Below are 25,629 nucleotides of genomic sequence, written 5' to 3'. Positions count from 1 at the left end.
TAGACTTGATTTTTTTATATAATCACAGGATTGCAGGTTAGGGTATAAATATAATATTGTTTAACTAGACACAGTTAAGAATATTAGCATAAAAAAGTACTCTTTGACTTGGGAAATTTTCACAATGTGGTAGAAACTATGCTTTCTAACTTTCATATGATTATTCTGTAATTATGAAAGCATTTTTATGCATATTGAAAAACACTTTTCAAAAAGTTGTAAAGTAATTTACTGCTTAATATTAAGTAACTATTTGTATCATGATATCCAACTGATATTCTAAATAATTGAAACAAATAAATATTTAGCTCATATTGTCCATATAATTAATAAAGACAAAAATATCAGGAACTGATAATAACCCTCTACAATGTAATACATTTATGGGACTCTACGTAAATGTGAGCGTTGATGTCTCAGAGAATCTCTTTGAAGCTTATGACATATATTAGTTCCTATTTTTGTATGATTTCAAAAATCTTAAGCAGTACTCAGATCTGTGTGGGATATAAGTGAACGAACAGTTTAATTTATCTGTCTCTGTTCCAGATATTCTTCATTGTATTGGGTTCAGACTACCAACATATCTGTTAGTGTTCTGCAGTTGCTCATATTATCAGCTTTATGCACTTGCTCTTGCCACTCTGCGCCTTTCTATTAATTAAGGGTGGAATACAGGTGGGTTTTTGTTTGTTTGTTTTTTGTTTTTTGTTTTTTTCCCCCTGTTTTGGAATTGTATTTACAGCACAACATTATGACAATGATTTAACATTTCTGAAAGTCTATATTCATCGGAAGTATTCTTCATCACTTTATGTTAACAAAGCACAAGGAAGGTAAATGTTTGATCTGGTACAGATAAATGATAGAACAGAGAGTGTTATCTATAAATGAGAGTCCAAACTTTTCTATTTTCTAAAATTTAAATTGCATAAGCCGTTTTCAATAGTAATGCTATAAGAGATACAATATATGAAGTTACATTTTTATTTATCCTTGGACATTAAAAATTGTGCTAGATGTAAACTTCTCATTTTAATGCTCTACGAAATCTTATATTGTCATTTAGCTATCTGACACCAGCACTCTCTGAGACGATGCTAATGCCAAATTAATGTAATAGTCTCTAGAATTGTAGAAAAATAATACTATGAGATAGGGACAGTGTCTATCTTGATCATTGTTGATTTTCTATTCCTTAAGCCAGTACACGGTACTGTGGAAGAGACAGATAAATTTTGATTAACAATTAAATACCACCACCTGTACATTAAAAGACGTGGTAGAGATAAATATCAGTCAAAGATGCAGAAAAATTTAGAAAGCAGTAACACATTTAATACTGCACAAATCAAATGGCTGAGTATGGGACATGCTTAGAAGTGTATTCACTAAGAAATATTAGTTGCATTGACTTTATGTTTCATGGAGAGTAGGACAGTAGGAGAGAATTAGACAATATGTGATCTTAAAACCAATTAAAATGAGAAAACTTACCACAAACTGTCAGAAGAATTTGGTAGTGTTAATACTAATTCTGATTTATAACCAGGATTTTTTTTTCTAAGTATAACAGGGTTGTGACTGAAGCCCAATGTTGAGAGTAAAGTTCTTAATAGCCAAAATCAACATTTGGAAAGTCTGTAACCATTGGGCTCAGCCACTTTCATAGAGGTTCCCTTTGAAAGGTGCTCACACCATCATCGTCATAAACACTCCTCAACCAATAGAAAGGAAGGTTAGAAGAAAGGCAGCCACATTTTGAAGAGGAATTTCAATCTGTACAGAACTGAGTAGGCATAGAGAAGATGAGTCGAAGCAAGTTCTTCTACATCAAAAACTGAGCAAAGTGGAGTCCCACATAGGGTCTTCCAAAGTATTCACAAATACATTTGAAAGTGAAAACAAATTCAGAATCCAGCCCTTACAGGTTTTTGAAAGCCAGTCTTTGTTAAAAAACAGCAACAGCCTTAAAAAGGATTACTTTGTCACAAAGCATCAACAGCCTTAAAAAGGATTAACTACCGGCCAGACAAGTAAAGGAATCTTTATCCTTTTCATTTTCTCTCTTATGCCCCTCAGTACTAGGGGATTCAACACATTGAAGAGAGCTGACTAGATGAATTTCAAATACTAACCATGTCTCTCTTGCTATCTGGTGAGCTTTAACAGCGTATTAGGGGTGAAGGAAGAATCGTCGAAAATAGATTCAATTTAGTCCTAAAAAAATGTTTAAGGTCATTCTAATAACCCAAGGTGCTAAGAAGGAGAGCTTGGACAAGATGCAAAGTTAGAAGTGTCTTTAACTTTTGCGGAAATTTAAAAACAACACAACAAGTTTCACGTATAATTTGATAAAAATTCTTAGTAAGATAGATACACATTTTGACATATATGTACCTGTTTACACAAAGCAAGAAGCTTCATCTGCATAAATAATTTTCTATTAAAGATGTTTCTAGGAGGTGGAACTTGCAGTCAGCCACGATCGCACTACTGGAAAAGATGTTTCCGAAATCACAAATGGGTGAACAGAACACAGAAAGTGAATGAATTGTAGGGGTCTGAGACATTCTATGAGATTGGTTTTCGATACTTGTGTACTTTTTTTACTCTATAGTGAAATATATAATAATAATATCAACATTCTACAAATGTTTTAGAAGACTTTCTTATCCCTGGGTTTTGTCATATCTTTTAATGCCTGTGTCTTCATTATTCTATATAAGTACATTGATGCCAAGTATAACTTCTCTTGTTACTACAAGCAAATAAGAACGAGAATTGTTTTAATATTTAAAAGGTAGGTCAGCCTCTAATACTTACATGACAGTGATGTCACTATATGCTGAAATTAAAGGTATCTCAATAGTTAGAATACAGAAAATCATTGGGAGAATTAAGTCATCACAAACACACATGGTAGTATAAGCATGCCCCTTGTAGACAACCTACAGAAACATGAATCAGAATTATGTTCATATTACCGACAATGATTTGGTATCTACAAAACAACATTAATATTCACCTTAATTTAAGGTTATTTTAATATGTATTTAAAGTTTTTAAAATTACTTTATTCACTTGTATAAAAATTTTAAAGTTGCTAAAATAAGTAAAATACAGATATGTAAAGAATGTATTAGCAATTTCTCTGATATTTACTTTTATTCCTGAATCACACACACACTCATAAGTAATTAATTTTAAAAAGTTGGTGCATTGATATTTATATATTTCTTTGTGCTCATAATAACATAAAGGGCTATACTGATATCTGTAAATAGTTTCAGATGTTTTTGTTCTGCCATTTTGGACAAAAAAATGGAAAAAATATACACATTATTTTCATTATTTATGCATTCTTGCTTTTATTTTGACAGCATAGATTTCCTAAAGTTAGAATTTTGTATTAAAAGGATTATAAGTCATTCTACAATAAAGCACATGCACACGTATGTTTATTGCAGCCCTATTCACGATAACAAAGACTTGGAGCCAAACCAAATGTCCATCAATGATAGAGTGGATAAAGAAAATGTGGCACATATACAACATGGAATACCATGAAGCCATAACAAAGAATGAGTTCATGACCTTTTCAGGGACATGGATGAAGCCGGAAACCATCATTCTCAGCAAACTAACATACGAATCAAAAACCAAACAATGTATGTTCTCACTCATAAGTGGGAGTTGAACAATGAGAACTCATGGACACAGGGAGGGGAACATCACACACTGGGGCCTGTTGGGGGTGGGGGGCAAGGGGAGGGAGAGCATTAGGACAAATACCTGATGCATGTGGGGCTTAAAACCTAGATGATGGGTTGATAGGTGCAGCAAACCACCACGGCACATGTATACCTATGTAACAAACCTGCACATTCTGCACATGTATCCCAGAACTTAAAGTATATTAAAAAAAGGAATGTAAGAATTATAACCAATTGAATTCCTGTAATACTTGAGATGATTCTTAAACAAATATAAATTTTAAGAAATTTTTTAAAAAGGTATTTGTACTTTTAATAGATATTGTCAGGTAATATCCTGCTAATTTTTCAGCAGTTCACATTCCCACCAGCAGGTATGGAATGTACAGTATTGTCACTCGTGACAATTCTCATTGTTGTAAATAGTTTTAAAAGTTTTAGGATGCATATGAATGAAAATCTCTATTTTATTTTAATTCATTTTGCTTTTCTTAAAAAATGTACTAGCTAGATAGGACAGCTTTTCAGGTATTTCCTAGGGAGCCCTTTATGTTCATTGTTTGCTTTTGTATTTGCCTTTTTCTAATGGATTGCTTGTTTTTCTTCTTATCATTTTGTAGGATTATTTCCAAATTAGTAATATGAAAACGTAGACTGTACTATAAAATATAATTCACTTATTTTGAGATTTTTTCTTTTTACTTCATAGATTATTTTAATGCTAAAAATAGTATGTTTTATGAAATTAATTATGTTATTTTTCTTAAGGTCTTTCTGGTTTCTTCCCTTGCTCAAAAGGACAAAGCATGCTAAAGGTTTGAAAAACAGTCTCCTAATTTACTCAAGAATGTATGAGAACTATATATAACACGTTTAAAATACCATTCAAAACTAATGGGAGAAAATTATTTCTTAATTGATTTTGGCATAACAACTTTTATCCACCTAAGAAAAAGAAATATAGACTAATTCATATAACAGTCAACATAAATTAATTATTTATATTAAAATATTTAAAAAATAAATTTTACTAGTTGAATAAATTTTTTCTCTAGTATTAGCTTTTATTAGAATAGAGAAATCTATTATTTTTAATATTTGTTCACCATCAATAATAGCATAAAAATAGTATGTTTAACACTAAAACACTCATCATCCATTGTTAAATCTCAACAACTTTGTCATTTAGTTTTTAGATCTTTAGATTTTATATAAATATAAAACATTAGGTATGATGAAGTTTCTGTTTGAATTTCTCCTCTTATTTTTAATACCTTCTCATATTTTGTCCTCAGATGTAATTATTTTGATAAATTTCATGCTTCTATTTGTCATTTTAAAATTTTGTCTTTATAAAATTGTTGTCATACTGTCTCTAAACTTTTGAAACTCTTAACTTATTTATAATATTACTTTGAATATTTGGCTGTATTTTTATCTATACATATTTTTCATATTGACTGGCATATAGTATTCCATTGCATAAGCATACTTTTCTTGAATTTATTTCTACCATGCCCTTTTTTGTTATGTTTAGTATCATATTTATTTCCTTCTATTATTATCTTCCATTCACAAATTCATAATTTTAAAATATTCATTTTCTATTTTTTGTTTCTGCTAGATTGGAAACTTTATATTCAACTTTATTCTTTAATGGTTAATTTTAAGTTATTAACATTGATATTTATACATTAATTTGCTAACTAAATATGCACTTATTCTTTCCATCTTTCCTCCCCACATAAGGTAAAAAGCTTAGAATGCACAACTCTCCCATTATTATTTATTTTAGAATTGCTCTTTCTTAGGTATAAATTAACTTTATATTGTATGGTGGTTTATTAGTTATATTTATATTACTGTTATTTCAATTTTTGTACTCATCTGTGATTTCTAATTTTAATTCATGAATTCTCTTGATTAAAAATATTTTTAAGAGGTTTACATATCTAAGAGGTTTGCTAGAATTTACATGATTTTATAGTTTTATTAGGAAAGTCTGTGACTGATAATCTGATATATTTGTCCATTCTCTGGAATGAGCTTGTATATGCATATACAGTTTTTTGCATACTTGTATGCTGGTTTTTGTTTTGGCCCTTTTTTTTTCTTAGTACTTTGAACATCCCAAATTAACTTAATGTATTATCACCTCTAAGTATCTTCCATCGTGACAACTTTGTCCAAAATGAATTTGTTTTACAGTTGTTGCTTATGTTGGCTGCTCTGTTATCATTTTTGGTTGCCTCCACCATCCATTCCACACTCCAGTGTGGTAATAAAAAGTTTAGATATTCTGCCTTTGCTTATCCAGGTGATATTCAAAAGCCAGATACTTTGGTACAGCTCTTGGTCACAAGCCCATGTCTTTGCTTTTTAATTTCTATTGAACCAAAAAAACAATCCACATTCAGTGCATGAATATCTTCTCCTTTTGTTTGTTAACCTGTTATTTTTCTTCTCTCAAAATATTCGACAGAAAGCAGCAAAGCTCAGTATTTGGATAGTAACGAAGTTCTCATTCTACAGTGCCTTGCTTTAGGCATGAGGTTGAAACACTTCCACTCCACTTTACCTAGGAGAAAACAAACTCTTGACCTCCACTGTCTATTTCTAAACACAGTGCTCAACAAACCTGTGTTTTATATTTTTTTACTTCTATATGTAGATACTGTGTCATTTTGGGGCCTACATACATGCTTTCATTTTCTTTTTTAAAATAACTATATCACAATCTGTTTTGAAAAAGTTAGTGATACAAGAGTAACATAATTACATTTTCTTAACTAGAATGAAATTTATGACTTTTTAATTTTTGCATTATAACTGCCACTTTATCAAATTTTGTTAATAATTTTAATATGCTTATTCGTGTATCATTGAATTCTTAGATCATCTTTAAATTCAGAAATGTTGAATACTTAAGCAATATTTATTACATATTTTGTTAAACATCTTTAAAATGTTGAATAACTATGAGGATAGTGTGTATTCCTATTTTATAGATAACTATGACAATATTTTTAGCTTTTTCTCATTTAATTTGCAATTGATTATTTGTTTTGCCAAAGAGACTTTATCATTTTTACATACCATTGTTTGTTCTTACTTTATATATTTTAGAACTGGTATATTTGTTATTTTTTTTTATGTTGTTTGGTAAACTAACAAAATATGTCATTTGATTACTAAAGTTGAATATAAAATGCAAAACAATGGACATTTCTAATTTATTGTGATCTATTTCTAACATATTTATGGAATTCAGAAGCAATTATCTTCTGTAGATTTCGTGTTTTATAAAACATACTTTTAAAATACATTTCTAGAAAAGTCATGTCAGAAGTGCTGAAATGAATACAGTATCACTAAGTGAACATAAAATAAGTAGTATAATATCATTAGCTTCCTAGAACCTTGTCTTCTTTCCCACTTCAATTATTACTACCTCTTTCCTTCCCTAAAATAATCATATCCTGAATTTCAAAGCCGTAGGTTTACTTTCATTGTATTAAAACTATATATGAATAAGATCACATACAGTATATGTATTTTTTTACTCATAGTATTTTGTATATGGATCCATGTTACTTCTTCCTGTAAAATTTCTTCATTTTCAGGCTTATGGTATACTCCATTATTTGCCATGCATTGGCCATTTTCTGCTAAGACATGTAGATTTGTTGGTGTCATAATAATATATATCATAATGACAAAAATCATTTTGTATGTTCTTCATGGATATTCTTGTATGGTAAATTAGGTGCATATATATATGTGTACCTCTGTGTGTGTATGTATGTATGTAGTTATATATGCATTCTATCACCTATAACCTAAGAGTAGAAATGCTTGGTCATAGAAAGTTCATATATTCAACTTTAGTAGATATAACCATAAGTACATGTGCATGTATGTTTAGTGTGTGTGTGTGCTGTCTGCATGTAAAAATGTGTGCATTCTATGTTGGGTTTTTAATATTTGGGAATATCTTCTACGACAACATTTTTTGTTCTTGTGTGCAAGTAATGGTGAACAACTTTTTAATTTTGACATATGGTAATTTACATATCATAGCATATGTAAAAAAGTTTTTCTTACTTCAAAGTAGTGAAGATATTTTTATATTTTTGTCATGGCTTTTCCCTTTAGATTAAAATCTACAATTCATCTGGAATTTATCTTTACGTATTCTATGATGTATGAGAAAAGGTTTCTTTTTGTATGCTGCTGTGTAGTCAATCCAACACTATTATTGTATACAATGTCCATTCTAAACAGATTTATTTTCTGTAAATCAAGTACCATTTATTTGTACACAGTTTCTCAAGTTTCTATATAGATTCAATTTCATCTTTTTATTAATAGTTACTTTTATCTGTCATTGTGACAATATCACATTCCCTGAATTAATAAATCTTTGTAGTAACTCAATAGCCAATGTAAAATTCTTATATCTTAGCTATTCTTGGTAATTTTTGATTTTTATAAAATTTGTGATTGTCATGAAAATAACTTCTTTGATTTTGATTTTTTATTACATTGAATTATAGATTAACTTGGGAATAATTTAAACATTTTATTTCCATTCCATGAATGTATCATTGCCCTCAATTTATATGTCTTTAAATTTATCCCTATGTTTAATTAACTAAAAGATAATTATATGATTTTCAGTACATTTATTCTTAGATATTTTATATTTTGTGATACTACTGTAAATTTAATTATGTTTATACATCTGACCTTAGTAATTAATCACTTATATATGAAATTCCATAGAATTTTATATAGAATTTGTTTCCAGTATTCTTGCTATATACACCTATTGATTGCAGTGATTTAATTTTGAATATCATGTATTTTCTGCATTCAAAATTATGTCATGTAAATAATAAGATATCTTTCTTCCTTTTCAATGCTTATATTTTTTTCTTCTTGGAATGGGGTAGGGAGAGCTTTTCTTATTACACTGACTGGATTCTACAATAAAATGATGAAAAGAAGCTGAAATAATATGCACACTTGCCTCATTCCTGAATCTCATGGGGAAAGCTTTGAAAATTTACATTAAGTGTAATGATAGCTGTAAGTATCTTGTAGATATTCTAAATGCATATAAATTTCCCATCCATGCTTTATTTGCTATAAGCTTTTATTGTGGATTAATTTTCAACATTATCAAATGTTTTCCATATCCACTGAGTACATCATACATTCTCCTTTATTCTGATATTAATATATTAGCTGGTTATTTCATGAAAAACAAAACCTTTATTACCAAATAAGTATCCAACATAATAACATTAACAAACAGAGCTGTGTTTTTAAATGCTTACATATATAATATATATACAAATATATATTATATAATTATGGGATGGATTTTTAGTTTTTTTCATATAACGTTCTTTTAAGATTTTGAGATAAGTATCATGCCAAACTTTAAAAAGTTTGTTTTGTAATTATTAAATTATCAAATAAATAAATAAGTCCTTCCTTAACTCTAGAGATTTCAAGTGTGCAATACACACACACATCCATAATAATATGTATATAAATACATACATAGGTATTCATATTGTTATCAATTTGATAAGTTGTATTTTATATATTTGTACTAAATTTTTAAATATATATCTCATAATTATACACTCTAATTTTCTTTATTTCTGTAAAATCACTTGCTGTGTCATCTTTTGCATTTCTATAAACATTAATTATTCTTTCATCCTGCTTAGTTCATAAACCTTGTTAGAAAATTAGTATTTTTACTTTTTCAAAATAAACTAAGTTTTCACTTTTGTACATTCTTTAAATTTTTTTCTATTGCATTAATTGCTCAATATTGTTTAATTTTCTCATATTTCCATTGGGTTTGCTTTGACACTTATAGTTTTTGAGACAGATACTTAGATAATTGGTTTTTGTCAACTTGTTTCATACTTGTATAGGTTTGGGGGTACAAGTGTAGTTTTGTTACATGGATATATTGCATAGTGGGGAAGTCCAGGCTTTTAGTATAATGATTACTAGAACAGTGTACATTGTACTGAGTAGAAAATTTCTCATCCCTCACCCTCCTTCCAGTCTCCCACCTTTCTAAATCTCCAATATCTATTATTCTGCTTTCTGTGCCCATGTGAACACATTCTTTATTCCCAATTATAAGTGAAAACATGTGAGATTTGACTCTCCAAGTTATTTCACTAAAATAATAGCATCCAGTTCCATCCATGTTGCTGCCAAAGACATCATTTTATTCTTTGATATAGTTTAGTAGTATTCCGTTGTGTGCCTGTGTGTATTACATTTTATTTATCCAGTAATTAATTTATAGACATTTAGGTTGATTTTGTCTGTTTGCTATTATGAATAGTGCTGTGATAAACGTAGGGGTACATGTATCTTTTTTATGCGCTACCTTTGATTTCCTTTGCATAGATACACAGTAGTGAAACTGCTGTATTAAATGGCTTTTTAGTTATTTAAGGAGTCAAGGAGTCTCCATACTGTTTTTCATAAAAGTTGTACTAATTTACATTCCCACCGACAGTGTATAAGTATTCTTTTTTCTCCACATTCTCATCAACATGTTAGTTTATCACATTTTAATAATAGCTATTCTGACTGTTATGAAGTTGTATCTCATTGTGGTTTTGATTTGCCTTTCTCCAATTAATTATTAGTGAGATTTAATATTTTTTCATATGTCTCTTAGTCATTTGTATTTCTTTTTTGAGAAATGTTTGTTTATAACTTTTGCCCATTTTTAAATGGTTATTTGATTTTTCTTGTTGAATTGTTTGAGTTTTTTAAGATTCTAGATATTAGTCCTTTGTCAGATGCATAGTTTGCAAATATTTTCTCCTATGCTTGAGGTTGTCTCTTAACTCTGCAGATTATAATTTTTATTGTGTAAAAGCTTTTTAGTTTAATTAAGTCCTATTTGTCTATTTTTGGTTTTGTTGCTTTTGCTTTTGAGGTTTTAATCATGAAATACTTGCTTGGGCCATTGTTGAGAAGAGTTTTTGCTAGGTTTTCTTCTAGAACTTTCATAGTTTCAAGTCCTGAATTTATATTTAATCCATCTCATTTTTTAAAAAAAATATGAGAGGGGTCTAGTTTTATTCTTCTGCATATAAGTATCCAATTTTCCCAGCACCATATATTGAATAGGGTGCCCTTTCCCCAGTATATGATTTTGTTGACATTGTCAAGGATCAGTTAGATGTAGTCTTTATTTTGGTTTTCTCTATTATGGTTCATTGGTCTATGCATCTTTATTTATATACTATATAGTACTATAATTTTAAGTCAAGTAATTTGATGTCTCAAACTTTGTTCTTTTTTGGTAAGAGTGTATTTGCCTATTCAGGCTCTTTTTTGTTGCCATATGAATGTCAGAATTATTTTTTCTAATTTCTAATTCTGTGAAAAATAACATTGGTATTTTGATAAGAATTACATTGAATCTGTAGATTGATGTGGGCAGTATGGTCATTTTAATAATATTAATTATTCTAATGTAGGAGCATGGGATATTTTACCATTTGTGTCATCTACAATTTCTTTCAGTGTTTTGTAGTTTTTCTTGTAGAAATCGTTCACCTCCTTAGTTACATTATTTCTAGGCATTTTGTTAACAATTGTAAATGGGATTTTTTCTTAATTTATATCTAAGCCTGATCATTACTGGTGTGTAGAAATGCTATTGATTTTTGTATGTTGATTTTGTATTCTAAAACTTCAATGGATTCATTGGTAAAATCTAGTTTCTAGGCACAAGGTGCTATTGTCAGCAAATAGATAATTTGACTTTTTATTTTCCAATTTGTGTGGGTTTCATTTATTTCTCTTGCCTGATTGCTTGAGCATTTTTGTATTTATGTTCATCAGGAATTTTTTTTTTGTTATGTTCTTGTCTGGCTTTAATATCTGGTAAATGTTGGCTTTGTACAACAAATTAGAGAACTGTCTCATTTCCTTGATTTTTTGGAACATTTAGAGTAGGATTGGTACCAGTTGTTCTTTGTACATCTGGCAGATTTTGGTTGTGAGCCCATCTAGTCCTGGGCCCTTTATTCATTGGATAATTTTTTATTATTGCTTCAGTGTTAAAACTTGTTATCATTTTGTGCAGGGTATCTACTTCTTTCTGATTCAATCTTGGGAGGTTGTATGTATTAAGGAATTTATTCATTTAATCTAGGTTTTCTGGTTTGTGAGCATAGATATGTTCATAGTAGTCACTAATAATATGTTGTGTTTCTGTGATATTAATTATAATGTCTCCTTTTTCATTTCTGATTGTGCTAATTTTAATCTTCTCTCTTCTTGTCTTGGTTAGTTTAGGTGGTGGTCTCATAATTTTGTTTAACTTTTCAAAGAACCTACTTTTCTTGTAATTGATCCTTTGTATATTTCTGTCTCAATTTCATTTAGTTCTGTGCTGATCTTTGTTTTTATTTTCTTCTACCAATTTGGGGTCTTGTTTATTTATTTATTTTTTTCTTTTTTGATTCCTAAAGGTATGATATTAAGTTGTTAATTTATTAGTTTTTTTTTTTTAAGTGTTGGCATTTAATTCTTTAAACTTTTCTGTTAGCCCTGCTTTTGCAGTATCCCAGAAGTTATTACCTGTTCTGTCTCAATTTTCATTTATTACTAAAATTTTTTGAATTTTCATCTTGATTTCATCATTGACCCAAAGATCACGTAGAAGCAGGTTGTTTAATTTCCATGTATTCTAGGTTATTTAATTTATGGTTTTGAGAGTTTCTCTTAGAATTGATTTTGAATTTTATTTCACTGTGGTTTGAGAACATACTTGATATAATTTTCACTTTTTTGAATTTACTGAGAATTATTTTGTGGCCTAACATATGGTCTGTCTTGGAGAATGTTTCACGTACTGATGAGAAGATTGTATTTTCTGAGGTTGTTAGCACAATGTTCAGTAAATTACTGTTGGGTCTATTTGGACTAAAGTTCAATTTAAGTTCAATGTTTCTTTGTTGATTTTCTTTCTCAATAATCTGTCTAGACTTGTCAGTGGGCTGTTAAATTTTCCACTATTATTGTATTACTATCTATTTATTTTATTAGGTTGAGTAGCATTTGTTTCATACATCTGGATGCTCCAGTGTTGGATCCAAGTATGTTCATTTAATTGATTCCCTTAGTACTGTATAATGACTTTTTTGTCTTTTTTTAAAATGTTGTTGATTTAAAGACTGCTTTATCCAACACAAGTTGAGCTACTCCTACTTGTTTTTGGTTTTCATTTGTGAGGCATATCAATTGCTACCTTTTACTTGGAGTCTATAGGTTTGCTTTATTGATTTCTTTTAACATTTTTTTTTTAAATTTTTTACCATTTAGGTGAGTTTCTTCTAAGCAGCATATGGTTTGATCACACTTTGCAATTGATCCTGCCAATCTCTGTCTTTTAAGTAGAGAACATAATTCATTTACATTAATGGTTAATATTAGTATGTGAAGTTTTGCTTCTGTCATAATGTTAACTGTAATCTGGTTTCTTGCAGTCTAACTTATGTAATTTTTATAAGACCTGTGATTTTATACTTTCATGTGTTTTTATGATTGTCAGTATCAACCTTTCATTCCCATATTTAGAACTTCCTTGAGTATTTCTCACAGGGTTGATCTAGTATTGACAAATTCCCTTGGCATTTGCCTGGGAAAGACTTTATTTCTTCTTTATTTGTAGCTAATTTTATCTGGCTGTGCGGATTCATCCTTACTAACAATTAGATTGCAAATCTCAGTTGGGATCTAATGTGACCACCTCCTGAGGTGGCTGGCAAAGTTCCCTGAGGTCGCCTGTGAATTAGGATCAGGAATGGCTTCGTTTTATTCGCACAAGGGCCTGGAAGTGCATGCAAAACATTTCCTGATACTATTACCTCTTAAAAACTATCCTCTGTTCATCAAGTCAGATCCATTGCTGGGTAGGGTCAAGGAATTCCCTGTAGCTTGGATTGCCTGGCTCCCCAGTGGGAATGTATAGGATGAAGACAGTCCCTCCCCACTTTCATGCTCTGAAAACTTGCAATTTTCCACCTGGCTGCTGCCTGCCACTCCTTTCAAAGTACTCAAATATGCTTTCAATTGTTTTGTTGAGCTCCCATGTTCCTTCTCAGATAAAAGTTCAAAGTGTGAATATCTATATACTATTTTGCTCCTTCCAAGGGGGTGAACTATGCTAACAAAGTATCCAAATCTGCCATTTGAACGAATAAACAAGTCATCATCATCACAATATACAGTGTCAACCTAAAAGATTAAATTTTATTCTTAAATGAAAGCAACCAACAATTTTATTGTCATGATGATTTTACTTTAATACTTCATGGAGGGTCATATATCAATAACCAGACAGATAGCTACTAAACATCAGAAAATCCATGAAGTACCATGGATGGATCTTGGAAAGGGTCTGTAAGATTCAGCTATGGGAAGAGTTCATGTCTCTGAGGCTATGTACTCCCAATTCTTTTAAATAAATTTTTATATTCTGCAATATAATTTTTCTGTTGGGCAAATCTTAACCTAAAGTTCACAATTTTTTACTTCTGTGATTTAATTATCATTTATTTATTTTTTTCTAGATAATTTCCATGTTTTAGCCCTGATTTGTAACTGCATTTCTTACATTTCCAAGTATTTGATGAGTTTTTAAAAATCCTTATCACAAATTTGCAAATTAATTGTATTGGTAAAAAAATATGTTCTATAAATGTTCATCCTTTGCCTTTTGATAATAAATGCTCTTTAGCCCAGGGTATAATAAACAATATTAAGTGTCTCATATAAACCTAAATAAGGTTTATTCTTTTATTGATAAATTTCTGTGCCCTTTATACAGACATTGTGTCAATTCTGCCCATGTTATTGTTCAAATGTCTTATATTCTTACTACATTTTTTCTCTTTTTAAATAACTATTTTTGAGAAATATTGGTGGTTGTTGTTGTTTAATTTTGTCAAATTTTAAAATATATTTTAAGTGTATGTTATTCATTGCATATTCATTGTGTATTTAATTTCTGGAAGATGGACTTTTTCCAAATTATAATAATTCCCTCTTGTTCTCAAATAATGCTTCTTGCTTTCAAGCCTACTCTATCACTATTATATTTTAATATTCATATGATGTGTATTGACCATATGTATGTATATACATGATATGTGTTTAAATATTTCTATATCTCTATTTGTAAAATTAATCTCTTAGAAGTAGAATATAATAGGCTCTGCATTATCTTTTAATTGACTCTCATCACCTTTATGTTTTGAGGTGATTTTTCATATCTTTTGTATCTACTAACATAGTTGGGTTTAGTTATCATTGTGCTGGTAAATATTAAACAATAACCTCTTCAAAATATTATGTGTACATATACATATAAATATATATACACATACAAACACATATATTTTTTATAATCTTTATGATAGGCAGAATATGCAGCATATAATTTAAAAATACTAATGAATTATAATACTAAATGGTACAGTATAATAAATTTCATATAGTCAATTTAATCTTACTGAATGCCTTCATTAATTTTTGTCAAACTGTTGTTTTCTGTGGTCCAATTATGATTTTGAATGACAAATGAGTGTTGTTTTACCATATTTTTGTTTATGTTCTGAGAAAGACAAAAGTGAAATAATAAAGATATAAATCAAAATTTTACTTATTTTTCAACGTAGTGAGCATCTCTCAATCTAATGGTAGTTTTAAACACTGAAAGAACATTTTTTTTTCAAAACACTGCCACACTTCAGTTGAATTTGCATTATCATCACTTTTAAATGCCTGGAAAATCAGGAACACAATCAATTCAGCCCTATTTGTATATTTGGTAATTTTTGTGATGTAAATGCCCTACCGAAGAAGATTTCAAGGTGATGTCAAGGTAAGTATGATTTCATTGAACATGGTGTTGCAAAGATAAGTGCAGTAGCAAACTAACATCATAGTTACACCAAACATATATAATAAACATACATAAGCAAATGGTTATAATTAAACTATATTAAAATGTAGTAAAAATAATTTGAATTAGGGAGCTTATGTTGTAGTAATATGTGGAAGTGTTAGTTTTGCTGTGTTTTACATTTTCAAGTTTTTATGGCGCACACACTGTAAAAGGAAAGAGGGAGGAGGATATTGATATTTTCATAACAAAAATTTTTTCTCTGTATGTTTACATGATGTATGTTATAAAGAAAATATTCAGAAATTCTGAATTTTCAATGAATTTCATATTATGCTTCCACTCAGGTGAGAGAAATTTTTATGCATCTGTGAGGTTCTACCTCATGAATTCAGTGCAGTCTGTCACAGAGCATACTGACCACCTTTAAAATTTACTAACTACATCCATATTTCTTCCTTTTGTTAAAGAAGACAACTTAGTTTGCTTTTGAACGGCATTGAATTCTGAGTGACACAACAGACACATTATTATTTTAGGACAATAGTGCATTTGTAAACTGTTTTAGTCTACGAAATATTTTAGTAGCCCTCTGTCAGTTTAGTCAATGATATTAGATATTCAATTTTATGACTATTACCTTTCTTTCTCAAATAAACAAAATAATTAGAGGAAATAGTGAAGTCACAATCTACTTAACATTCATAAAAACTTCTGTTGGTGTAGGTTTAAAACTAGGCAACTAAAGTAGCTATCCATCTTGTTTTTAGAATAATTGCATTTTAAATGTTATCTCAGAGCAGAATAACCCTGGCAATTAAGCACCTTGCTTTGTGAGCAAGCAGTGTCTTTGCAAGCAGTCTGTCACTGAAGCAGAACTAAGGAAATAAAATAATATTCAGAATACTATTTTTTTTTCCTGAAGCAGTTTGTCCCAATTAATTGGCTGAATACAGGCTGTTGAATGAACCAAAGTGTTTGTGTATTTTAATGGACTAAAAACATGACTCTGTTTGCACCACTTTATATTCTTTTCAGCAAAAAGAGAGTTATTGCTATCAACTATTTTCATAAATCTTGTGCTTTTCTGAGTGTTTTAGGGAAGATTTGATTATATTTTACTCTTACCAGTCTTGAGTATCAGGTTAATATATTATTCCCATTCATCTGAATGATTCAAAATTTTTTCTTTGTCTTCTCTGAAAATAAATGAGTATTAAGTTTTGATCCTCACTTACATGACAGTGATTAAATAGGCCAAACATACTGAGACAAAACAAATGTTACAACTCTGACCATATGGGCACTGTGACTGCTTGAGTTTTTTTTTTTTTTTCTAATTCATTGGTAGCACCCTCCAGCTACCCCATGTCAGGTGTTTTGTCTAAAAGTACAATTCTGAATCATGGTTCCCAAAGTTAATAACTTTGACTTTAAATGATCTAATAAATATACTGTATTAAAAACCATTAAAAGGATTGCTTAGGGCAAATTTTATAATAAGAGTTAAAAGAAATTACCTTTTGCCTGTTATAACATATACCAATAATAAGTATTTTTAAAATAAGTCAGTACATAAAATGTTCACATTTTATGGAGAGAATAAATATTCACTAAGTACCCTAATTCAATAAAATTAATATTTATTATTAATTATGGCTTAATTTGTTATATTTTATAAAGTCATATTGATTATCTCACAATGAGCACCAATTTACTGAGAAAATTCTCTGTTGAAATGTTTTAGGAATTAAAATGAAGTTAATAGTCCATCGAGTCAAACATGAACTTTCAAACTGATTTTTTTTTTTACTCAAAAATGCTCTGGTCATAGGAATATTTAACTTCTAATTTTAACATTGTATTGGTCTGTTCTCCCACTACTAAAAAGAAATACCTGAGACTAGGTGATTTGTAAAGAAAAAAGGTTTAATTGCCTCATGATTCCACAGGCTGTAAAGGAAGCATGACAGGCTTCTGGGGAGGCCTCAGGAAACTTTCAGTCAAGACAGAAGGTAAAGGGTAAGCAGGCATGTCTTACATGGCCAGAGCAGGAAGAAGGTGGATGGGGGAAGTTGGTACAGACTTTTAAACAACCCGTTCTTTCTTATGAGAGCTCTATCATAAGAACAGCACTAAAGAAATGGTGGTAAACCATTCATGAAAGATGCACCCCCATGATTCAATTACCTCCCACCAGGCCCCATCTCCACCATTGGGGATTACAATTGAACATGAGATTTGGGTGGAGACACAGATTCAAACCATATCACTCCAGCCTTGGCTCCTTCCAAATCTCGTGTCCTCACATTGAAAAATACAATCATCCCTTCTCAACAGTCCCCAAAGTCTTCACCCATTCCAGCATTAACCCAAAAGTCCAGAGTTCAAAGTCTGTCTCTGAGTCAAGGCTATTGCCTTCTGCCTATGAACCTATTAGTTACCTCCATGATACAATGGGAATACAGGTGTTGGGCAAATATTCCCATTACAAGAAGAAGATTTTGGACAAAAGAAAGGGACTTCGGGCCCATGCAAGTCTGAAACCCAGCAAGGCAGCAATTAGATCTGAAAGTTCAAAAATAATCTCCTTTGACTCCATATACCACACCCAGGGCATATTGATACAATGGGTGGGCTCTTAAAGCCTTGAGCAGCTCCACCCCTGAGATGTTGCAGGGTATAGTCCCCATAGTTGCTTTCATGTGGTAGGATTGTGTGCCTGCAGCTTGTCCCAGCACACAGTGCCAGCTGTCAATGGGTCTAGAAGTCTGTGGTCTGGAAGATGGTTGGCTCTCTTCTCACAGCTCCACTAGGCAGTTCGCCAGAGGGTACTTTGTGGGTGCTCCAACCCTACATGTCCCTTTTACACTGTCCTAGTACAGGTATCCATGAGGGCTCCACCCCAGCAGCAGACTTCTGCTTAGACATCCAGGCTTTTCCATACATCCTCTGAAATCTAGGTGGAGACTCTCAAGCCTCAGCTCTGGTGCTCTGCACATCCACAGGCTTAACACCACATGGAAGCTGTCAAGGCTTATGGTTTGCACCCTCTGAAGCACCAGGTTGAACTGTACCTGTGCCACTTTGAGTCATGGCTGGAGTTGGAGTGGCCAGGATGCAAGATGCCATGTCCCGAGACTGCACAGAGTAGTAGGAGCCTGGGCCTCGTTCAAAAATACATTATTCCTTGTAGGTCTCTGGGGCTGTGATGGGAGGAGCTGCTGTGGAGGTCTCTGAAATGCCTTGGAGACCTTTTCTCCATTGTCTTGGTTATCAGTATTAGTCTTCTTTTTACTCATCCAAATTTCTGCGGCCTGATTGCCTTCTTCCCCCTGAAAATGGGTTTTCATTTTTGACTGCATGGCCAGGCTGAAAATTTTCCAAACTTTTATTCTCCACTTCTCTTTTAAATGTAAGTTCTAGTTTCAGTTCATTTCTTTGCTCATGCATATGACAAAAGGCTTTTAGAAACAACCAGACCACATCTTCGATGCTTTGCTGCTTAGAAATTTCTTCTGCCAGATCATCTCTCTCGGGTTCAAAGTTCCACAGACCCCTAAAGCAAGAACACAGTGCTACCAGTTTCTTTACTAAAGCATACCAACAGTGACCTTTACTACAGTTCCCAATAAGTTCCTCATTTCCATCTAAAACCTCCTCATCCTGGACTTCATTGTCTGTATTACTATCAGCATTTTGGTCACAATATTTTAACAAGTTTCTAGGAAGTTCCAAACTTTTCCTCATCTTTCTATCTTATTCTGAGCCCTCAGAACTGCTCCTACCTCTGCCCATTACCCAGTTATCAAGATGCTTCTGTGTCTGGAATTGGTGGGTTCTTGGTCTCACTGACTTCAAGAATGAAGCTGCGGACCCTCGCAGTGAGTGTTACAGTTCTTAAAGATGGTGTGTCTGGAGTTTGTTCCTTTTTGATGTTCGGACGTGTTTGGAGTTTCTTCCTTCTGGTGGGTTAGTGGTCTCGCTGGCTTCAGGAGCAAAGCAGCAGACCTGTGCTGTGTTACAGCTCTTAAGGCAGTGAGTCTGGAGTTATTCATTCCTCCCGGTGGTCTCACTGGCCTCAGGAGTGAAGCTGCAGACCTTTGCAGTGAGTGTTACAGCTCTTAAAGGCAGTGTAGACCCAAAGAGTGAGCAGCAGCAAGATTTACTGCAAAGAGCAAAAGAACAAAGCTTCCACAGCATGGAAGGGGACCTGAGCAGGTTGCCACTGCTGGCTGGGGCAGCCTGCTTTTATTCCCTTATCTGACCCCACATACATCCTGCTGATTGATCTATTTTACAGAGAGCTGATTGGTCCATTTTGAAAGAGTGCTGATTGGTGCGTTTACAATCCCTGAGCTAGACACAGAGTGCTGATTGGTGCGCTTACAATCCTTTAGCTAGACACAGAGTGCTAGACAGAAAAGTTCTCCAAGTCCCCACTAAGTTAGCTAGATACACAGTACTGATTGGTGTATTTACAAACCTTGAGCTGGACACAGGGTGCTGATTGGTGTATTTACAATCCCTTAGCTAGACATAAAGGTTCTCCACATCCCCACTAGACTCAAGACCCCAGCTGGCTTCACCTAGTGGATCCTGCACAGGGCTGCAGGCAGAGTTACCTGCCAGTCCAGTGCCATGCGCCCCCACTTCTCAAACCTTGGGGCAGTTGATGGGACCGGTGCTGCGGTGCAGGGGGCAGTGTTCCTCAGGAAGGCTCAGGCTGTGCAGGAGCCCAGGTTAGGGGGAGGAGAGGGAGGGGTGCAGAGGAGGCTCAGGTATGGCAGGTTGCAAGTCCCAAGCCCTGCCCTGTGGGAAGGCAGCTGAGGCCCAGCGAGAATTCGAGGGCAGTGCTGGGCCAGTACTGCTGGGGGACCTAGTGCACCCTCTGCAGATGCTGGCCCGGGTGCTAAGCCCCTCACTGCCCGGGGCTGGAGGCACTAGCCAGCGGCTCTGAGTGTGGGGCCCACCAAGCCCACCCCCACCCGGAACTGGCACTGGCCAAGCGTGAGTGCGGCATGCAGTCCTGGTTCCCGCAGGCACCTCTCCCTCCACATCTTCCGACAAGCAGAGGGAGCCGGCTAAGGCCTTGGCCAACCCAGAGAGGGGCTCCCACAGTGATGTGTGGGGCTGAAGGGCTCCTCAAGCGCTGCCAGAGTGGGCGCTGAGGTCGAGGAAGTGCTGAGAGCAAGGGCTGCTAGCATGCTGTCACCTCTCACTTCCACATTTCCAGGTATCTTTATAGCAATACCCATTACTGGTACCAATTTTCTGTATTAGTCCTTTCTCACGCTGCTATAAAGAAGTGCTTGAGACTTCTGATAATTTATAAAGAAAAGAGGTTTAATTTTCTCACAGTTCCACAGGCTGAATAGGAATCATGATGACATCTGGGGAAGCCTCAGAAAACTTTCAATCACAGCAGAAGACAAAGGGGAAACAGGCATGTCTAACATTACCAGAGCAGTAGGAAATTGGGGAGAGGTGCTACACACTTAAACAACCAGACCTCATGAGAACCCTATCACAAGAACAGCACCAAAGGGATTGTGCTAAATCATTGATAAAGGATCTGCCTTCATGATCCAACCTCTCCACCCTGGGGGATTACAAATGAATATGGGATTTTGGTGCAGACACAGAACCAAACCATATCAAACATGTATTAAGTAGCTATCAGATTTAACCTGCACATTTATTTTTACGTATCAGGCCACTTTCCTTCAACAGTTAAAAATAAATTTGAGCAGTGATTTTTAGAAATTCTATTATGCTGTAACCATAGTGCCGATGTAGGATTGTCAAATACATTTAATTAGTTGTCCCCATGTATGTGAGGTAACTTGCCTCCTTTCTTTTTATATTGTGCAATTGGCAGGAATTATAACTAGATACAATCTCTCTTTTCACTTGGAATTTGAGAGGGAGGTATCTTTTACTCCAGAGGTATTACAATGTAGACTTGTTAAACAGGCTCCTTGAGTGATGGTTAACTAGTTCATGTATGCAAAGATAAAGTAACCATTGCCATAGGAAAAATGAATAAGTTTTTGGCCTAGCAAACAGTTACACAGAGGCTATGAAACCTAGAGGGTCAAATGTATAATCCATAGACATTAGAAAAATCAGTTTTTCTCAACTCATAAGTTATTACCTCCTTGCAAATATCTCAGATTTTCACTTTTCCATGCCTAGAAAATCTACATTCCAGTCCATGTTATCCCAGACATCTAAACAGTTTCATCTCACCCCACTAAACATGATTCACTCTTATACCTCCCTTATTTCGAGAATCTCTAGCTATTTTGCTCACTCAACTTTTCTCTATAGAATATACCGATACTCTTTAAATTTATCTTCCTTTCATTTCTCTTCCATTTCTGCACCACATTAAGCCCAAATTCCCTTTGCATAGTTCAAAATAGAAGAAACAATAGAAAGTTTAGACAATAGAAACAGAAAATGCATTTGTTAATATATGTCTTTCCTATGAAGGTTTTTTTTTTTTTATTGGAAGGGGATAGTTATATGTAGTATAATTTGAAATTAAAGAAAAAATGTCAAGACTTTTATTTGGTGACTTGTAAACAAAGGAAGAGTTATGAAACTAGCAATTTTTGGAATCCAAGTAGCTGTGCATAATGTTTATACTGCTAAAGAAAAGAGTGTCAGGGTTACTGTACTTATATCACTATAAAAGTCAGAACATAGCTTCTACATTCCGTAAACATATACTAGACTTTGGAAAGCTTGTTTACAACAAAATAAACTAAAAACATTCATTACGTCTTCTGACTCTTATCACCTGTTAGTAACATAGCACAAGAGAATGAACTGCATTTTGGACTACAAAGATTTGGTTTTAAAATGGTTTATTTTTTATGTTAATTGTGAGCTCATGTGCATTTTTCTTAACCTATGTTTTCTTGTATGCTGGGATAATTTTCATTATCCTTAAAGTTTTGCTGTAAGAATTAAACATAATGTATATAATTACCCAACAGAGTGTACCTGTCACGTTAGTATGTACTTAACAAATGGCACTAAAAATTTCTTAGTATATTTATTTTTATGATTAAAGATTGACATATATATGCAAATGTGTTTTATTTATTCACTCATTCATGATGGATACATTTAGCTGACAAAATATATGCACAAATATTAAAAATACATTTATCTCCCATTATTACATTCACAGAGATTTTTGCCTTTTCATCTTGCAAGAAATTCCAAATGTCTTATAGTACATGAAAACAAAAAAGGAAAGAATAAAAAGAGCTTGTTAAATATTACTAAGCAAACATTGCATGATAGACTGTGTCTGTGATAACTTTCAACACCTTGGCAAAAGCTGACAGCAAGATTTTCTAAAGTTAAATTATAGATGTGATTAATTCAGTGATCAATATAAGAACATTAATTAAATCTGCCACTTTGGGCTGCATGAACCAATTTTTCTTTAATAAATTTCATAGGTCAAAAGTTCTCAAATGAACTAACTAGAAATTCTCGAGCAAGTGATCAGAAGAACACTCAAGGTCAATCAAGCAGTACAATATGAAATTAAACTTTATGTTTACACACACACCTTTCATTAGACATGTGTTTACTCAAATTACATAAAATTATTGAAAAGTTTGAATGAAACTACATGTGTTATCTCCACTTAAAGTAAAAAAAAAATTGCATGAATTTTTGTGGTAAATTTGCTGTCTTTCTGAGCTCTAGTAACTTCAAATTATCATCACTCTTTTATATTTGCAAAAAGCTTTCGCTCAGTTATAATTTTTCAATGTCATATTTAACGAATGAAACAAAACAATTTGAATTTTTAAAGTTATTTATCTAGTCAGTCAAGCAAACATTAAACCTATGTCCTGAAGTACTAGAGTGTTGAAAATACAGAAATGTTAGATGTTTTAAGTAAGAGATAGTTGCATAAATGTTCCAAGATGAAATTTTATTGGGGGTGTTGTTTATATGCCTCAAATTGTCTGAATTCTATATCATGCTTAAATTCATGTTTAAATTTATGACTAAATTATATGACAAAAATATGTTTGAACAATTTATCTAGAAAAAAAATAGCTGCTTGGCACAGTGGTTCATGTCTGTAATCCCAGCACTTTGGGAAGCTGAGGAGGACAAATCACGTGGGGTCAGGAGTTTGAGACCAGCCTAGCCAACATAGTAAAATCCCGTCTCTAGTAAAAATACAAAAAATTAGCCAGGCATGGTGGCGCATGCCTATAGTTCCAGCCACTTGGAAGGCTGAGGCAGGAGAATCGCTTGAACCCAGGAGGCGGAGGTTGCAGTGAGCTGAGACTGAACATTGCACTCCAGCCTTGGCAACAAAGCCAGACACCTTCTCAAAAAAAAGAAAAGAAAAGAAAAAAAAAAAGAAAAGAAAAAAATAACTACTTGGTTAATAAATTAATCATGCTTATGTTTAAGAATGAACAAGGTTCAGTTTATTTACACTATGCTCTCTACTAGCTGAAATCTAGGACCCAAAACTACAGGTGAGCATTAGTAAGTGCTCAGTTAATATTCACCATTAATTTATTGTTGCTTACCAGTCTTTCAAAACGTCATATTGGTTGCCTTCTCATATTGAACATTGGTTTTTAAAGACAAATCTGTGTTAAGTGTTAAAGAAAGAAAAGTTTGTTATAGATAGTTCTTATTATTTTGAGGTGTGTTCCTTCGATACCTAGTTTATTGAGAGTTTTTAACATAAAAGGATGTTGAATTTTATCAAAAGCCTTTTCTTCATCATTTGAGATAGTCATATGATTTTTGTTTCTAACTGTGTTCATGTGATGAATCACATTTATTGACATGTGTATGCTGAACCAACCTTGCATCCCAGGCATGAAGCCTACTTTACTGTGGTGAATTGGCTTTTGATCTGCTGCTGGATTTGTTTTGCCAGTTATTTTCTTGAGAATTTCTTATCAGTGTTCATCAAGGATATTGACCTGAAGTTTTCACTTTTTATTGTGTCTTTGCCAGGTTTTGGTATCAGGATGAAGTGGGCCTTATTGAATGAGTAGGGGAGGAGACCCTCTTCCTCAATTTTTTGGAACATTTTAAGTATAGATGGCACCAACTCTTCTTTGCAAATCTGGTAGAATTCGGCAGTGAATCCATCTGGTCCTGGGCTTTTTTTTTTTGGTTGGTAGGCTATTTATTACTGATTCAGTTCTGGAGCTAATTATTATTATTAGTCTTCAGTTAGGATTCTGAATTAGGAATTAGGATTCAGTTTCTTCCTTGTTCCATCTTGGTAGAGTTTATGTGTCCAGGAATTTACCCATCTCTTCTAGGTTGTACAGTTTGTATGCCCAGAGCTGTTCCCAGTAGTTGCTTCTGGTTGTTTGTATGTCTGTGGGGTCAGTGGTAACATTCCCTTTGTTATTTCTTCATGTTTATTTGGGTCTTCTCTCCATTCTTCTTTATTAATCTAGCTAGTGGCCTATGTTTCTCTTTAATTTTATTCAAAAAACACAAACTGGATTTGTTGAACTTTGGAATGGACTTTTACGTCTCAGTTTCCTTCAGTTTAGTTCTGATTTTGATTTCTACCAGAAAGGTAGAAGAAGACTGTCTGGTTGGTTTGTTCTTGCTTCTCTAGTTCTTTCAGTTGTGATGTTAGGTTGTTAATTTGAGATCTTTATAACTTATCGATGTGGGTATTTAGTGCTACTAATTTCCTCTTAACACTGCCTTCACTGTGTCCCAGAGATTCAGGTATGTTGTATTTTTGTTCTCATTAGTTTCAAAGAATTTCTTGATTTATACCTTAATTTTCTTATTTGTCCAAAAGTCAATCAGGAGCAGGTTGTTTAATTTCCCTGTAATCGTGTGGTTTTAAGTGATGCTTTTAGTTTTGATTTCTATTTTTTATTGTACTGTGGTCTGAGAGCATGTTTG

General features: G+C 32.8%; 1 protein-coding gene across 1 annotated transcript in view; it reads right to left on the bottom strand.

The window, feature by feature from the left end:
* The window catches only part of LOC112627042 (pregnancy-specific beta-1-glycoprotein 8-like), a 131,676-nt gene extending 130,868 nt beyond the window's left edge, over nt 1–808 (bottom strand). Inside the window, exon 1 of the mRNA XM_025389404.1 lies at nt 744–808. Within this exon, the coding sequence (XP_025245189.1) occupies nt 744–808 (65 nt within the window). The remainder of the gene's footprint in view (nt 1–743) is intronic.
* Between the last annotated feature and the right edge of the window lie 24,821 nt (nt 809–25,629).

This window comes from Theropithecus gelada, chromosome 6, assembly GCF_003255815.1.
Source record: "Theropithecus gelada isolate Dixy chromosome 6, Tgel_1.0, whole genome shotgun sequence".
NCBI lineage: Eukaryota > Metazoa > Chordata > Mammalia > Primates > Cercopithecidae > Theropithecus > Theropithecus gelada.
This window is presented reverse-complemented; position numbering and strand designations above follow the sequence as displayed.